This window comes from Halictus rubicundus, chromosome 9 (assembly GCF_050948215.1).
Source record: "Halictus rubicundus isolate RS-2024b chromosome 9, iyHalRubi1_principal, whole genome shotgun sequence".
Lineage (NCBI taxonomy): Eukaryota > Metazoa > Arthropoda > Insecta > Hymenoptera > Halictidae > Halictus > Halictus rubicundus.
This window is the reverse complement of record NC_135157.1, coordinates 16187773-16205581: the sequence shown is the minus strand read 5'-3', so window position 1 is coordinate 16205581 and position 17809 is coordinate 16187773. Positions and strand designations below refer to the sequence as shown.

Sequence of the window (17809 nt, the reverse complement as noted above, 5' to 3'; positions counted from 1 at the left end):
GAAGACCAAGAGGCTCAAGCGGGGGATTCGTCGGGCTGGTGGACGCTGGTTTTGCGTCCGCACTTTTTCTCGTGAACGAACAGGCTGCCGGAGCTGGCGTAGGCGACGCCGCAGCTTTTGCAGACGAACGGTTTCTCCCCCGTGTGAGTAAACCGGTGTTCCTTCAGGTACTTGTAACGGCAGAACGACTTGCCGCAGGTCTCGCAACGATAGTTCGCCTCCCCGGTGTGCGCTCTCAGATGGTACCTGAGACCGTTCGAGGAGGCGAACGAGGCGCTGCAAACGTGACAGATGAATTGCTTCTCCGCCGTGTGGATTCTCTCGTGCCTCTTCGCGTAGCTTGGGATCGCGAACCGCTTGCCGCAGTGCCGACACGCGTGCGGTTTCGCGCCGATGTGCGTCTTCGAGTGGAATCTCAGGCCCGATTTCGAGGCGAACGTCTTGCTGCACGCGTCGCAGAGGAACTTCTTCTCCGTCGCGGAGGTTCCATTGGTCCCAGACGCGTCTCCAGTGGAGAAGGATGTCTGGTTCGTCACCGGTTCCGTCACCGGATCCGATCTGCTCCGAGAACCTTGATCCTCATCCTCGGGCTCTCCGCTCCTTCCATGCTTGGACGTTCTAGTTTCCGATTCTAGTCGTTGCCGAACAGATTCGCGTTCCTCGCCCTTTTCTTCCGATCGAGAAACCGTCGGCTCCTTCCGCTTTCCGGTTCCGGCCTCGTCGACGTCTTCGTCTTCGCCGTTGTGGCGAACAATTTCCTGGTATCCTGGACTCGGTTTCGCACGGTCTGTTCGTGGTGAACGCGGACATCGGTTTCTCGGGTCTTTCGATACTTTGGTTCGTTTGTCCGCTTCCGTTGTCCTCACGCCGCTCACCTGGACAAGAAAACACCGACCGATTTGTTGGAAATACGTACGTTTGCGCAGGATGTTTTCTTTATCTCAAAAAGAATGAAAATAGATCGTAAGGGATCGGTGCTATCCAGAATACGTGTAAACTGAAATTGGTGCAAACGAACGCCCGGTGCAAAATATTTGTATACAGGCCGAGAAACTGTTTTAACAACTATAGAAAATATTTTAAAGACAAATCAATTCTTTTTAATGGAAGCATACATTTGCTTTTTGTACTAGGAATGGTATTTGTTGAAACGTTTGCATCTTCGTTAAGTCTAATGAGGATAAGGAGTTGTCGCAAAACGGGAAACTTACCCGGAGGACGTCGCTTCGCTCCCGGAAACTGGACTCGTAGCGCGCGCGAAGCACGCGCTCCGATTCTCTGCACAGTTGACGGAATTGGTAGGCGATGTCCAGTTTGTTTTCGCAACGGTGGCATATCGATTTCGGCAGATGATCGTCGTCGAACAGCTGGATCAACGCGGGATCGGGGATCGGCGGTCGAAGAACGATCGTGCTCGTAAGTATCGCGTAATGTTACATCGCTGGTGAACGAGCGGAAGAGTGTGGGAAAATCTTTTGTCGACGTAATACGTACACATAGATCGTTGTTTTATAAGTAGACTGCGGATTTTATGCGTTCATGACAAAAATGGATAAGCACGATTTAAAGCAGCGGACATGTTAAGAAGATTTAAAGGCGCTGTATTGGTTTTAGCTTAACAAAATAATTAACCAGTTAACTGTTTCGACCGCTTTGAAAAATGTGCACCTAAATCGTAAGAATGAACCGTGTAGCTGTTTCGACGGGTATACTCGTCATAACACACAATATTGCCATTTCTTCGCGACGAGTATACTCGTCAAAAACAGCTAACTGGTTAACACGTTGAACGCCACGTCAGCCATATGTGGCTGACGGAATTATTTGTGCGGGTTTTCAAATGAATTTTTACGTCGATACATTCATTGTAATAAACTTAATTAGGATCTGTAACATGCAAGAAAGTTGGAAGATTACTCAGTATCGTACATTTAATTTTTTGCAATTTTTATTTCATTCAATAACTTACTTTGATTTTATGGAATTTCTCGGGTTTCTAGTTTGGCGTTCAAAGTGTTAAAGGAAGAAAGAAATTTTCATTTCGCTCCTGTGTCTAGCAATCAATGCAAATGTTTTTTAATTTGCGTAAAGGTCCGCAGGCTATAAGTCTTGTGACAGTGTTAGGATACAGATGTTTTCATCTACAAACACGACTGCACTGCAGTAGAAATGTGGTTTTTGCAGTTTTTCACCAATTAACTCGGACTCGCACTCTTTCGCTCGCTCGACGGAGGCAGGTAAAGTGAACGAGGTAGATTAGGACGTGAACTCACCGTGATGGGACAACAGTCCAGAATAATGGAGCGCAGCCGTTCGAACGCGGCTCCTTTCGCGAATATCGGTCTCGAGGAGACTTTGTCGCAAAGGCATAACCTACACCAACCGTTCGCATCGACGCGAGTCTGCGAGACTTTCATTCTTCTTCGAGCGCGAACCTTGTTGTTACCTTTCCGGCTCCAGGTTGATTTTCGAAACTCGAGATTCCCACCGGGAGATCGGAGAATCGAGATCGTACGCGAGTTTCCGCATCCGTTTCGATGCCGGTCCTGGCAACTTACACTCGAGACGTTTTGGCAAGGGTCGAATTTGAGCGTCGCGACGCTTGTCTCAGCACGGTTGGACGCAGCCGTGCTCTATCCCCTTCTATCTCCCTTTCCCTTTCCCTTCGGCTTGGCCAATCTCGTCTCTCCATTCCGAACCCTTCGGCTGCGAAACGTGCAATTGTAAACCGTAACGCATCCCTTGAAAAATCGTGTTTCCTGTTTGAAAACCTTCAGAGAAAAGTACTTTCACTGTTATTAACGGTAGGGAAAGGGACCCAATTACTGCGAGGGTACCAATTACCGTGCCTATATTAATTACACTCATTTTTAAAGCATAGTGAATCTTTAGAAAATAGTTAATATATAGTTAATATATATTTTGTATATCTCTGTTTAAATATTCGATATATTTAAATCTAAATTTAAATATTCAATTTGTGCTTTAAAATAAGTGTAATTAATAGACTGCGGATTTTATTATTTTCAACCTATTAAACATATTTAGCAAGGAATTACATATTTATTTCATCCAAGCTTGTCGCAATTCAGGCAGAAAGTTTTTATTTTGCATAAAGATCCACAGTCTAGTAATTAATGTAGACACAGTAATTGGTACCCCCGCAGTGATTGGGTCCCTTACCCTATAACCCGATTACGAATTATGCTCTGAGTCTGGTCTAGCTATGTATATTGAAAAATTAATAACGCTATTGTAATCGGTAGTACTAATTGGCTACAGGTTATAGATTAAATTACTCTTTAGTACTCTATTCATCGCAACGCACAAACTCCCTAAACTGTAACAAATGCAGGTAACAAGGGGGCATCGGACGTTGTCAGAGGTGAAAGGAAACGCATACTGGACACCTTGTTTCTTTATTATAGCTTTCGAAAGAAATACACGAAAAATACACTGACGCCGACAATATTGAACAATGATCGAACGAGTCGGAAAGAAGGGTAGATCTCGAGATTTGTTTAATGATCTTACTTTCGAGGAAATATATCGGAGTCCGGTTTGTTCGCCGTGAACACATATTTTTCGATTCACCTACTGGAATTTCAATGGGAAATAACGACAACGACCATGACGACGACGACGACATCGTAAACATGATTCTAATAATACGAACGAAAGCAACCATAGACACGGATATAGATGCAGATACAGATATCGATACGGATACGAATACGGATACGAACACGGACACGAATACAGACACACATACAGACATAGATATAGATATGTATAATTTACGACGAGAGCACCCGGCGTTGCACGGCGCAACGCGCTAGATCATGCTTCCGGTCCGTTCAACTCTTTACCCACCGACGATTTTTCTGTAATGTTCTCAAATTTATGATTCGTAACTAATTTTTCATAGCAACCGTGCGTCGAGTTTGAACAAATCACCGAAACTTTGGCTAATTGCCATTTAACTCCTCGCGCTTACAATTTTCTGTTCGAGCTTCTCCGCCATTTAGGATTTAACACTAAACCTACCACGATAAAAATTACCCGGTTTTCTGTTTCACGATTATTGAAATTATAAAAACGTTTTCTTTGTAAGCACGTATTGTAATGAAAATCGTACAGAGTTTAAACAAATTCAATCTTCTACAAGACGTCTCCTACTTTTATATGTTTTGTGCTTGGTAGGTTTAGTGTTAAACATCGACGTTAATTTCACCGTGGAAGTTAAACATCGACGAGGGAGAAATAGAATTTGATTTCGAAATTTTTCGACTGAAGATTTTGATTGTAGCGCGGCCATTGGAAACTTCGTGAACAGGTGTCCGGCAGGTAAAGCGTTGAGAACGATTGCCACGAAACGTTTCGACGATTAGGATTGTACGTCGGTAGAATGATTGGCGGCGTGGCCACCGTCGAAAATCAAAGGTTCCCAAAAGGCGAACCGAGCAATAGCTAGGAAGACGGAAGAGTTTGATAAGGTTCGTGACCTTCGAGAGACACGGTTCGCCGAATGATCGAGCGCGTCTCGTACAGATTATGGTCTAACAGGTACGCGTACAAGAATCGACGCTTCGAGAGAATGATTGTCATTTGTTGACTGTGGTGCGATCGACACGCTAAACAGGCTGATTCTGAGCACGTGGATCGTTCGACTGCTCGATCGTTCGACCGATCGACCGAGCAACGCTTCAAAAGTCGGCGATTACATCGAATCTTCGTCGACGTGTAATTAACGAGTAACTAAACGAGCGCGCGAGCGAGTCGGTCCTGATCTCGGGCTGGTACTCGTCCCGCGCAGCTCGAAAATGATTGTCCACAATTGTTCATGATTGTCCAGGATTGTCCAAGGTAGTTTAAAGTTGTCCGTGGTTCCACAGCGCGTATTTCGATCGTGCCGGACCGTTTCGCGCTTGGCGAACCTTAAGGACACTTGGCTTGTTAGTTTCTTTCTTACTTTCTTTCATTTCTTCCTTCTATCTTTCTCTCGGCTCCTCGGCGCCTCGGCTGACGCGCTTCGAACTCGAGGAAGCTTTCTCAACTCCGCTCCGAACCGATCCGATTCGTTTGGTCTCGATCGAAACGCGACCGAGGGTCGCGAACGCCGACAAACTGTGCAAACATTGGCGTTCGCCATTTGATATGTATCGGTGCAACGAAACGCACCGAGAGACAACTCGCGTGCACGCACGACCGGTTGACCCGATTTAACACGCGAGTCCGCTTTTCGTCGGATTGACTCGAGCTCGCAAAAAACGCAACGGGAACGGGCCCCGCAAATCGCGATCGTGCGGTCGCGCGGTCTCGAAATCGTTCTTTTTTTTTTTACAAAAATCTAGATGAAAATTTATAGTACAACAATTGACGTGGAATCGTGTAACATCCGAAATTTTCTATCGCAGAAACGAACGGAGACACGAAGAGAACGACGGAGAAAGAGAGACACGAGAGATTAAGAGAAAAGATTGAACGTCGTCTCTGTCGAGGCAAACGGTATTCGCAGGTACACGCAGCCTATACACGGCGAAGACACAAAACATTATGGTACTTTCGATACAGCGCGTACGCGTTGAAACGCGGGACAGGCGTCGGCGCGTTCTGCGCTCGCCGTTGCGCTGGTACGCGCTAACGCAGCGACAGCTTGCGCCGGACAAAAGTCTCGACGGCATGGTGCACGAGCTACGATGGTCGATTTTCGAATGTTCCTCTCGATTAGGTTGTTCGTCCTCGTTCGTAAACGGAATAAAAAAAAAAAAGATTGTAAACGCGACGTTCGCGATCCCTTTGGCTGGACGATCGAACGCATCGTAGCTCGTCACCATGATGGTCGCGAGGCTTCGGTGCACGTTGGACGATTCAGCGTGGCGTCCTCATGGTTCTTGCGTCAAATTGTCTACTGAGGAACTGGTACTGGAACGAAATAAAAGATCGTGATTAGAATCCCGCGAGACGAACCGTACAGGGCGATCGAACTGCCTCCTCCGACTCCAACCAATCGACCGACGCGACGCGAGCGCGTTTCCTCCCTTCTTCGCAGCCGTCTCGGTCTCGATTTCCAACTACGAACCTCGAAAACCTACCTTTTCAGCTGCCCCGATCCTCATCGCTCCCAGAATACCAAAGCGAGCTTGTCAGCCGTACTAATTGCGCAAATTCCAACGCGTGCTACGTCTACTTCAACGAAATCTCGCGACTCGAGGCTCGGGGCTCGCGAGCGTCGCATCGCCGCGTACATTATCGTGGAACCTAGTGTTCCTTCTCGAGAATTTCTCGAGAAATTTGAATCTAGGAAAATTCTTATGAATCTCATTTATTTTGTAACATATAAGTTCTTAAATTCTCTTAAATTCTTATTTAAAACTTTAGAAAAACTGAACACTGAATTGAGTAGTTTCTTGTTATTAGAGAAGAAATATCTAAAAGAAGAGGCAAGATTGTTGTATCCCTTATAAAATATCTGCATAATTCAGAATCTCTGCAAAAAGATTCAGAAGATACATTTTTTTTTATTTAATGTCCAAGGCAGATATGCATAAATAAACTACACCAGTACGCTTCCCACTTACAAGGAAATCGGTTTCCGACGGGGCAAAACTAGTGTTCCTTCTCGAGAAATTTTATAATTGATTATTTCTCATTTCTCGAGAAATTTCAGTATTTCTAGAAATTTAAGTCTAGGAAAATTCTTATGAATCTCATTTATTTTGTAACATATAAATTCTTAAATTCTTATTTAAAACTTTAGAAAAACTGAACACTGAATTGAGTAGTTTCTTGTTATTAGAGAAGAAATATCTAAAAGAAGAGGCAAGATTGTTGTACCCCTTATAAAATATCTGCACAATCCAGAATCTCTGCAAAAAGATTCAGAAGATACATTTTTTTTATTTAACATCCAAGGCAGATATGTATAAAATGGCAAAACAAATTCTAAGCAGACTTTTTGGAAAATGTAACAATGATTCTTATGAAAATAGTGGAAAACTTTCAGATTCCCAGAATGAGGAACTATCACTGGAAAAACAGTTAGAATTAGAAGTTGCAGATAGCGTTCAAGAATTTAGTGTCAAGAGTTTAGCGGCAGAAGAAAATAAATTCCGGACTCTAACAAAGGAATTCCAAATTTTTGAGTCCACTGAAAAGAGGACACTCAATCTCCAGCAACTTTTGGATGTTCTGTATACGATAGAGCCAACATCCACACAAAATGAAAGAAATTTTTCTGCGGCTACAGATTTTGTTACAAAAAAAGAAGTAGATTGTCTGATTCTACATTAGACGAATTATGCTTCTCAAGAAGTAATTTCAAAACAAAAGCGTAATGTTTCACTTTATAAAAGTTTGGTAAAAGTTTCCCAATATTTTTTTATTCTATTACAAATTCTCGAGAATTATCGAGAAATATCTTATTTCTCATTTCTCGAGAAATGAAAAATGTTGAGAAATCAGGAACACTAGTGGAACCCTGTTACTGGGAAAACGCTTTGTGCATCAATTTCTCATCGAAGCGATGTTGAAATTGAAACGGACGTGGGACGCCGCACAGTGGGCAATTTGGACAAAATCGGATTCAAAATCAAGGAACTTTCAGTTCGTTTCCTTTGCAAGGAAAGCTGCAACTTTGCAGAATATGGGAAAAATAGAGAGATTGTGGTACAAACGTTTTTTAACCTCGAGAAAATTCGTTAAACGCGCACAAAGTCAAGAAAATTTTAATTTTTCCAATACCACGCGCGGAAAAATTTTTTTTTAACACGCTATACATCATTTCCCATAGATTTTTTCACGCTGATTTCAAATCTGGTCTCACAATTTGTCTACAACCTCAGGATTTTGCAAAAAATAGATTTTTGTGACAAAAACTAATGAAGTCATTTTTTCGTTGAAATGATTGGATGGTAATAATCTCCCTATTTTTCTCATATTCTACAAAGTTGCAGCTTTCATTTAAAAAAAATTTCATCGCTCTACCTCATTCCTATCGAAAGTTCCTTGATTTTGAATCCGATTTTGTCCAAATTGCCCACTGTGCGCCGTAACGCGCGTTCCGAATTGTAAACGGCAACAAATCGTAGGAGCGTTCATCCGACGTCCGTTATTTTCCAGCCAGTCTCATTACATCGACAGAGAATTATCGTATCGATGAACAGAGCAGAAATGTTCGAAGCAAAGTTCGACGCAACGTTCGCGTGCCACCGGCCTAGAACAACGACTGCGTTTTAACGCGATACTCGATGCGTATGATCTGATCGGTCGATGCGAGAAACGGTGCAAGGAATGCATGCACGTGGCAAAATTAGCCGTGAAGCGGAAGTGCGGATGTAGGCAACTCAATGAACGGTTAGACGAGTGCTGGACTAGGAAACAGATTCAGAAAGAGAGAGAGAGAGAGAGAGAGAGAGAGATTCGCAATTTACAAAGCAGAGAGAGAGAGAGAGAGAGAGAGAGAGAGAGAGAGAGAAAGAGTTTGGGGAGAAGTACAAAGCTCGCGAGCAAGTGGAGATCAAACTATTCTTCTATGTCGAGGATGCGTCGTTTCAACGGAGAAATTGCTTGAAAGCGCAACTGGTTATTTGGCGTAATTCGGCGGACAGTGCTCGTCTAATTGCATTAGCGCGTTACGGTTCGAGTTTCGACCGAGCTGTGCGGTGACGAAACGGGACTCGCAACTGGGTAACGACAGACAAATATTGGCCTGTTTCGCGAATCGAGGTTTTCCCGGGTAACCGAGCGTATGCTCTCTCGAATCGAGATGCGAGTAGGAGGAGAGAGAGAGAGAGAGAAAAAAAAACACGGATACTTTTTGGACGACCAATATTTGCCGCCACCGCCACCAGCATATTCGCACGGAACGTTCGGTCGCTAGAGACCGATCCTATCGCGAGCACTCTATGCCAAGTAGAGAAAGTGAGATGCGTTGCGACTTGCGACGACGGATAAGCTACTGAGTATCCTTACATTGTAACGAAGGGTCAGTGGGAAAGCTGTCCCGGTAGCTGGAGTAATGGAGAGAGTGTTGGTTGTGATGGTGGTGGTGGTGGTGGTGGTCCATTGAGGTTCAGGCAGATGGGAAGTTGTCTTACCATGCTGGAGCTAACCTGCTGCAGAAACCCAGCGCCCTGTTGGGACGACGTTGACGAGACCGACGGACGCCGAGAGCCGCGTATGCTGTTCATACTCGAGCTGTGCAAGTACGGCACGCTGCTGCTGGTTACCGGCAACTCGCCACACTGTCGACAAGCAACTTTATAGAGGACGGTCCTAAACAATTCTTTCTACACGCTCGATCGATCAAAAAATTCAATTTCTTTCCGACAGAATCGATGGAGACGAAGAAGAAGAAGGAGGGATGGCAAGTTACCGTCGGAGGCGACAAATTGATGTGCGATCCACGCCGATCTTGGGAACCGGTGCTCGAGTGACGGCGGAACGGCAATCCACCGCCGGGCGATCCACCAGGAGAGCTCACGCAGGACTGTACAACGCGTATCTTCGGCGTCGCCAGAGTATTGTCCGACAGCCGTCGATACGTGGTCTTCGCCAAGCTGAGGAAGTTGCCGTCGTCCCTCGAGGGCGAGAACCAGTCCATCACGGCTGCAACGACACGTTCTTATTGTACAAATGTACAGAATAATACGCGCGAATACTTAAAACAGCAGGGGTACTGGGTACACTGAATTCTCGTTAGGAGTCAGTGCCAACCTTACAATTCGGAGTCAGTGGAACTAGACAACGTTGTATCGGAGAAAAACATTTACTCAGTCTTCTCGTCGCTATCGCTTAGCAGTCGTAGGCTTTTATGACCTGTAGACGGATGTGACTCGTAAGTTTCTTGTATTTCGAATGCGACGCTCGGCGACAACCTTAGATTTCGTCTAAGAGTCAGTCAGCAGAACGGCGCAACTGACTAGTAACGAGAATTCACTTCGAAGCCCTGATTTTCATTTCCGGTGTCGCTTACCTGACACCGAGTTCTTCCTCGCCATGTTCTCGGCCGAGGCTGTCATCGATATCGAACCTATCGTCGCGGGAACAAACGATTTCACAATTTAATGGTTGTCGAGTTAACGAACGGTTTAACCCCTTGCACTACGATCTATTTTACGGTTTCAGTGACTAGAACTTTTTTGTAATTCGTAAGTAATTTCTTTAGAAAAAAGAAGAATATCTATCGTGTGCCTATACGTTCTTCACTAGCTTCACATTGACAACGCCAAAATAGAATTTTATTTCGGTTTAAAGGATATTAATGACATACAGATTTATTAGACTCTGTTCAGAAATTTCATCGCGAGTGTGACTCGGTATTGTAGGGCAAGGGGTTAAGGAGAATACGCGCAGCTTTGCTCACCTGTGCTGGCCTTTCTGGCCATGTCCTCGGCGGATGAGGTTTTGCGCTGTTCCACGCGAAGATTCGGTATATTGAACGGCGGGGCGTGCATGTTATCCGTGCTGCACTGGTGCCTCAAGCTCCAATGTCTTTCCGAGCTCGACAGGGTCAGGTTGTTCAACGACAGCTGGTTCCTCTGATTTCTGTCGAGAGCGAGAGCAACGAGTCAGATGGTAGCCTAAACGATCGTGAACCGAAGCAGAACGGTTCTTGTCACCTTTCGATGTGACTGAGCATCTCCTGCAAAACTGTGACCAGTATCCCGAACTGCTCGAGGCTCAAGGCCGGGTTGATCGTCTGAGGCAGCAAGGAGGGCATCGCTTGAGTCGCCATCCAGTTCACCGTCAGCCCGTACATCTTATTGGTCAACAGGATCCTGTAAATTTCTGTCGACCAGCCGAATTAGTCGAAATCTCGGAATGCACTCTGTTGGACGACTACTTACAGTAACGAGCAAAACTGATTGTGAGTCTACACTATTTGAAGCAACATAACTTTTTAAAAATTAGATCAAACGACTTGAATTTTATTGAGAAGTTAGAAGGATCAGTTTATTAGACGAGGTGTAAACAATTTGAATTGGTCGGAATCGCAAAGGAAATAGTAAAAGTTGGTTTTTCAGCTTTTTTATCCGAGCCTGTATTGAAAATTTAAAGATTGTGTTTGATTCGCTCGAATAAATTATATCCATGCTGAAAATTTCACCGATATTGGTTAATTCGTTTACGATTAAAATGAAAAATGGCAATATTTCCACTTTTAAGCGTTCCACTAACGCGAAATTTTTTTCGAGCTCGGGACGGGTACCCGAAAATTTCGAGATTCCCGAAATAAGTGAGGAACGAGCGTAAGAAAATAGAGTTAGTTAAAGTATTTATCGCGATTCCCTAAAGGGAAACAGAAATTTTCGGGAAACCCGATTCCTTCGGGAATCTCGAAATATTCGGGAACCCGACCCGACTTCTGCCTGACAGCCCTGACCATCGGACTCCCGATTACTTGTTAGCGGTAATTTACCATTTGCTTGCAGTATTACGCATATTGCGGAACATATTGCATACTCACTTACAACCCGAACGATAATCTCCGGGTCTTCGAGCTTGGCGTTCAGCAGCAACGGCAGGATCGAGTCGACGATCTTCTTCTTCTCCAGCCGATTCAGCATACAAGGAATCACGTTCAACAGTACTCGAGCATCGACCGAGTTCTGCTCGAACGCTTGAAGCAACTTCGGCAGAATGATCTTTCGAATCGCCTCGTCGTCCTTGATGTAATCGGTCATCACGTTCGCGGTAGCTACGAAGACCGCGGTCTGCGAACGAAAACGTTTTTCATTTTTGTGTTTGCAGTACGCGGTTTGGACTCGTGTCTACGTACCTGGACTTGCATCGTCGAATTTTCGAACGAGTCGTAAAGCAAACGGAGCACTTCCTGCTCCCTGTTCCGCCCCGACGTCTTCATTAGTATCAAATGCAAATTTTCCAGTAGCGTGACCGTCCCCTGAATCGATTTGGGACCCGCGAACAACGCACTGCGCAAACGATTCGATCGTTGATTCACTTTTAACAGCTACGTAGACAGATCGAACGTGTTGTCGAATTCGAACAGAATTTTCCCATCGCAACGCAACGAACGACGGTCGATTAGAGAAAATTCTGCGGAAAGAGAAAAGACGGTACCTCAAGGCCGGAAAAATGATGTAATCGTATTCGTGTTGCGTGCTGTTCTGCACGATGTAAAGTACCGGCTGTAGAACGGCCGATTGAACCTGTTGGCTCTCCAATTCGGTTTCCAGGTACGTCCAGATATGCTGGTACCATAGTTTCTGCGAATTGACGCGTATCGTTAAGATTCGTGGTATCGTCGGTTACCATCGGCACCGTTCCAATTGCCAAATTACCTTTGGTATGTACGGCAAGATCTCTTTAAGGATAACCGTGTAAAAGTGCTCTTTCTGCAGCACGGTTTTCATTTTGCTCACGTCCAGGAACTGGAGAGCGTGCACCGGAGGGTCTCTGGAAAAACGGCGAACCTCGATGGGAACTCGTTCTCGGCCTTCGGGAACCATAGTTATTCGAACGACAGATTTTCCATTCGACCATTTCACTTTAATAAAGCTGTAGGATTGGATACTTCGGGCGAAATTTAGCGAATAGAAATTGTTCAAAGTCGTTGGAATAACTGTGGGCCGTATACGTATGCAGTGAATTTCCGCTATAAGTCCCTGCAAGCCTCGCGTTTTGCAAGGGGACTTGCAGCGCGAATTCACCTTACATCTACATATGCAGACACTAGGGGGGGGGGGTGCGAGAACCCGATGGTCGGGCGAGTCGGGAAGAGGTCGGGTCGGGTTCCCGAAAATTTCGAGATTCCCGAAAGAATCGGGTTTCCCCAAAAATTTCGATTTTCCTTCAGGAAATCTCGATTATTTCGAGATTCGAAGGATTGGGTTTCCCTAAAAATTTCGATTTTCCTTCAGGAAATCTCGATTATTTCGAGATTCCCCAAAGGAAATCGTGTTTCCCCAAAAATTTCGATTTCCCTTTAGGAAATCTCGATTATTTCGAGATTCTCGAAAGAATCGGGTTTCCCCAAAAATTTCGATTTCCCTTCAGTAAATCTCGATTATTTCGAGATTCTCGAAAGAATCGGGTTTCCCCAAAAATTTCGATTTCCCTTCAGTAAATCTCGATTATTTCGAGATTCGAAAGAATCGGGTTCCCCCGAAAATGTCAATTTCCCTTTAGGAAATCTCGATTATTTCGAGATTCGAAAGAATCGGGTTTCCCCAAAAATTTCGATTTCCCTTCAGGAAATCTCGATTATTTCGAGATTCGAAAGAATCGGGTTCCCCCGAAAATTTCAATTTCCCTTTAGGAAATCTCGATTATTTCGAGATTCGAAAGAATCGGGTTCCCCCGAAAATTTCAATTTCCCTTTAGGAAATCTCGATTATTTCGAGATTCGAAAGAATCGGGTTTCCCCAAAAATTTCGATTTCCCTCTAGGAAATCTCGATTATTTCAAGATTCCCGATAAGTACGAGAGTCCCGCGTTTTTCAGGAATCCCGAGTTTTTCGGGAATCCCAACACGTGAATTGAGAATCTCGGAATTTTCGGGAAAAAATGTCGCGCGCCCGACCCGACCCGACCCGACTCGATATTTCGGGTTCTCGCACGCCCGTAGCAGACACGGAAGATAGGTATGGTTACGTACTGAAAATATTTGATCTGCAACAGGGTTTGAACGGTCGGCCTTTGTTCGGGCTCGTTGTGCAACAGATGACTGACGGCTTCTCGCAGTGGTAGTGGTATCAAAGGCAACATCACGGCGACTTGATCGTCAAGCTGCGGTGCAACAACATACGAAAAATGCTCCTTTTGGAACCGATCACGATCACGACGGATCACGTTCAATAGTGAAAGAGAAAAGACTTGGAAAGAAGAGAACGACGAGTAGGAAGAATTATGTACATATATCTTAAGAGAGTCGACGAGAGTCAACGAAAGTAAACCCGTGATCACTCACGTTCTCTATTTGCTTCAGGTATTCGGAGCAACTGTGATTCGCTTGAATCAGTGGCCGACCTTGATTGAAAATCGCGCATATAGTCATGCCGAAGCTGTACATGTCGCTGTAGAAGCTTCCCTGTTTCTTTTGCTGTATTTCTGGAGCTACGACCGCAACGTTACACACGTTACACGTTACACACGTTACGTTACGCGTTACGCGTTACACGTTACACGTCACACGCCACACGTCACACGTCACACGTTACACGTTACAGATTACAAGGCTACAAGGCTACGCGTAACGTTTCAAATTCGAGCAAAGTTAAACAAAACGGATCGACACAATCGAACAGTGGTCGCGAGCCGATCAGCAGCATGCTTACCCGTGTAATCGAGATTCGGCTGCGTCATTTTCGGCGCACGGTTCGTCCATGGTGGTATATCTACCAGGGCATCGTCGCTGCCGATCTCCACTATCGGAACAAAAGAACACGAAACGATTGGTTAGACCGACCGGACGAGTCGACAAAACACCGACAACAAGAACAACAACAACAGCAGCAGCAGCGCCTTACCGATAAACTCGAGACCAGACAGTTTCCAAGTGCCCCTTTTGGTAATTATAATGCTGGCGGGACAAACGTTTCTATGAAGAATTTTGCAATTTCCGTGGAGATACAGTAGGGCCTCGGCGATCTGGCTCGTACAAGAGAAGAGAGAAAAGAAACAATGAGAAGACGATGGAACGTCGAAACGATCGTGCCGAGGAAAGACGCGCGAACGTCTCGCCGAATCTTCGGGCCGCGTTTCTCGCCCCTAGATGCTCACTGCTCACCTGCAACAGCCCGTACTTGATCTCGATGTCGAGCAATTCGTAATTCTTGGTGAAAGTGGTCCGATGCCCGGTAGCCGAGGAGGCGTGTCTCGCGGTGTTGCTCGACGTTTGATCGAGATTGCTCGCCTCCTTGTAGGTCAAAACGTTCGCGAGACTGGCCAGAACGGGCTCCGAAGCGAACGCCAGAGTGTCCGTGCATTCCTCGACTTTGTACGCCTGCCGGAAAACAAACGACGGATCACGGGAAAATTGTCGATCGCGGGTTTTTGCGAGTTCTCGATTTTGCCGGTCCTAATTTCAAAGGGCCTAGCCGATTAAGGTTTTTCAACGATTAATGAACCATTCGAAAGCTGACCCAGAAAAACCCCTCTGAGCAAAATTTCAACCCCCTATCTTGCCCGCGAGGGTAGTTATTTTCCACACTCTGATGCTTCCAAATATTCTGCAAAAAATGTGCCATATTTTGGATCCTGAGACAGATTTTTGAGAATTTTTACCGATTTTTTTCTTGCAAACTGTGGTCGTACAAAATTCTGGTATATACCGCACAAAATACAATTCATTTTTTCTCTTAAAACACATTTCTTAGGTCAAACACTTACTTGTTTCAATGTAATAATGTGTAAAATGACTTAATATATACCTGCGGTAAAACCAACAAGTGTAACTTTCCTCCTAATAGCAGAAACGGCGAAAAAATTCGGTTTTCCTTGTTTTTACAAAAAGTGCCCGCAACAAAAAATCTAAAAAAAGTTGACGACACTGCCTGTTATGGTACTTTCTCGGGGCACTAAACAGTAAAATAGCATGTTTTCATATTTTTGTGAAATGTACATTTTTCCGATATTTTTGAGGTTTTCCATTTGTTACGATCACAGTTTGCAAGAAAAAAATCGGAAAAAATTCTCAAAAATCTGTCTCAGGATCCAAACTATGCCACATTTTTTTCAGAATTTTAGGAAGCATCAGAACGTGGAAAATGCGCGGAAAAGCGCGAAATCTAATTTACCCTGTAACTACCCTCACGGGCAAGACAGGGGGTTGAAATTTTTTTGCTCAGAGGGGTTCATTAATCATTGAAAAACCTCTAAGGGCAGTTTTGACCATCTTAATCGGCTAGGCCCTTTGCCAATCGCGCCTTCTTGGTAATCGTTGGTTGCAGTCTTACCTGAAGCACCTTCGGATGGCTGATCCTCTCCATCTTCCGTGCACCCTTTCGCAGAATATCCGTGACCATCTCCTTTCGCTTCGGCTTGCAAATCTTCTCGACCGATCGCTTGTCGAATAGAAATATCGACACTTCCTGGAATCCATCGATTATCGGTCACGGTCGCTATCACACTCGGAATCTAGGTGACGGTCGCGGCCGCGTTAACGGTGTCAAGGTCGCGACCGCGACTCGATCATCGGTCTTCTCTTACCTTCTTATCCGCCTTCGAGTATCCATCGTATATACGCCAAGCGTTCTCAGGACCCGCGGTCGCCGACTGCTCCCCCACGTCGTACAAATTGTTCAAAGGATTCGAGAGTAGAACGCTCGGCGTCGATCCACTCGCTTTCGACTTGGGGAACATGACGTGTCTCGCGAAGTTAATCCTTTACGTTCATCGAATCGGTTACACACCGGTGTCCTACCCTCGCGTTCACCTGTCGCACACACACCAGAGAACTCTCTCATCAATAAGTACCGTAGCATAGTTACCGGAACAATTCGTTTTCCCGAAGAATTTTCCTGTTCTCGACACGCAACTCGAATCGAAGAGGAAACTCGAAGGATACGCGAGGTCCTTTCGCCGTCATCTGCGACGTTACTATGAACATTGTTGTTGTCCCACACAAACGCAACTGCCCTTCAGGGATCAATCCCTTGCCCTACGTCCTCGCGATATCGAGCCGGATTCACTTTTTTTCGAATTGGACCGAACGACTTATGGTTTTTTTTTTCTAAGGAGAACGCAGCAAGGATCCCCCTTTACCACGTTCTTATTAACTCGCTTTCTTGTTCGTTTGTTTGTCTGTTCGGTACTTTTGCAATTGATTCGAAACTAAACGTGAAACTTGAAACGCAGCTGAGAACTGGATGACAACACACATGCAAGACTAAGAAGCAGAAAATAATTATGTAAATATATTATTCGTTTTTAAGACGGACTGCAAAGTATAAAACAATTTTTCCTAGCCCCGCACAGATAGTCCTGAAAATTTTAATAGCTATAAAATGTACATAGCTACTAGTAAAACAGCTTTAAAAGTTTAAAAAATACGTTTCGTAGATTTGCTCCGCAATTCCGATGAGATGCGATCTCAAAAAATGCCTGGCGACGTCATATTTAACGCACCAGCCGTTCCAGTTTCCCGAGAAACGACTCGAGTCGTTCGATCCGCTTTTCAAAAAGCGATTTCGATTCCGAGGGTGTTCGAGGGATTATTACGCGAGCTCATTTCCGTCGAATCGAAATCGAGTTTGATTTCTCCATTATCGATATTTATCCGTCGGCGAAAATACAGCGAACGCGAACGATTAAAGTTTTCCTGTTCGGAGGAGGATCTAATCGCAGCGCGGCGGGGTTGAACTCCAATTAAGAAGTCGGATTACGTTCGCGGCACATTCGATCTGCGGTGGGTTAGGGTGGTCGGGTGGCGGGTGGCAAGGCGGCCAGTGACGAAACGCGAAATTTCTCAGACGCACGGTTACGGATAGGAACCGAGAAGAGGAAATCAGTTTCCTGAAGACGCGGTCGATCGTGCCGAGGGGGAAGAAAGTTCGAGGAGGACGAAAAAGGAAACCGGGGGCCGGGGTCGATTACGATTTAATCCATCCTACAGCCGCAGGGGAAACGGGATCGATCCGCGTTTAGTCCGCTTTCAGAGGGGTCGACGTAAGACACCGAGGGAAAAAACGATTCCTCGAATCTACGCGACCACGATCCGCGACGACATTGCCACGCGAGGACCGCCGAATAACGAACGGCATCGGACGGTCCCCGTCCGACGGAACGCGAATGTCGCGAGTACTATACGTCGATCAGGATAGAAAAGCAAGCAGCAGGCTGGCCG

The 17809-nt window shown here is 45.3% G+C and overlaps 2 protein-coding genes across 3 annotated transcripts; both read right to left on the bottom strand.

Moving 5' to 3' along the window:
• Positions 1 to 14: 14 nt before the first annotated feature.
• LOC143356999 (uncharacterized) lies at positions 15 to 2417 on the bottom strand. Its single transcript, XM_076793115.1, has 3 exons — positions 2274 to 2417; positions 1212 to 1367; positions 15 to 875 (listed from the first exon to the last, which is right to left on the bottom strand). Exons 1-3 carry the CDS (start codon positions 2415 to 2417, stop codon positions 15 to 17), a joined length of 1161 nt encoding a protein of 386 aa, XP_076649230.1.
• Positions 2418 to 5362: 2945 nt separating this feature from the next.
• Positions 5363 to 16326, bottom strand: Bma (SCY1-like protein bma). Of its 2 annotated transcripts, none has more exons than XM_076793479.1 (17): positions 16174 to 16326; positions 15921 to 16055; positions 14753 to 14968; positions 14493 to 14613; positions 14301 to 14390; positions 13934 to 14079; positions 13622 to 13752; positions 12306 to 12420; positions 12085 to 12230; positions 11783 to 11936; positions 11471 to 11717; positions 10623 to 10791; positions 10367 to 10548; positions 9977 to 10033; positions 9377 to 9609; positions 8974 to 9245; positions 5363 to 5925 (listed from the first exon to the last, which is right to left on the bottom strand). In XM_076793479.1, the coding sequence occupies exons 1-16, from the start codon at positions 16324 to 16326 to the stop codon at positions 8988 to 8990; spliced, it is 2553 nt and encodes an 850-aa protein (XP_076649594.1). In that variant the 3' UTR covers positions 5363 to 5925; positions 8974 to 8987. The 2 variants fall into 2 exon arrangements, with proteins under 2 accessions (XP_076649594.1, XP_076649595.1); XM_076793480.1 differs by having other exon boundaries at positions 9099 to 9245.
• Between the last annotated feature and the right edge of the window lie 1483 nt (positions 16327 to 17809).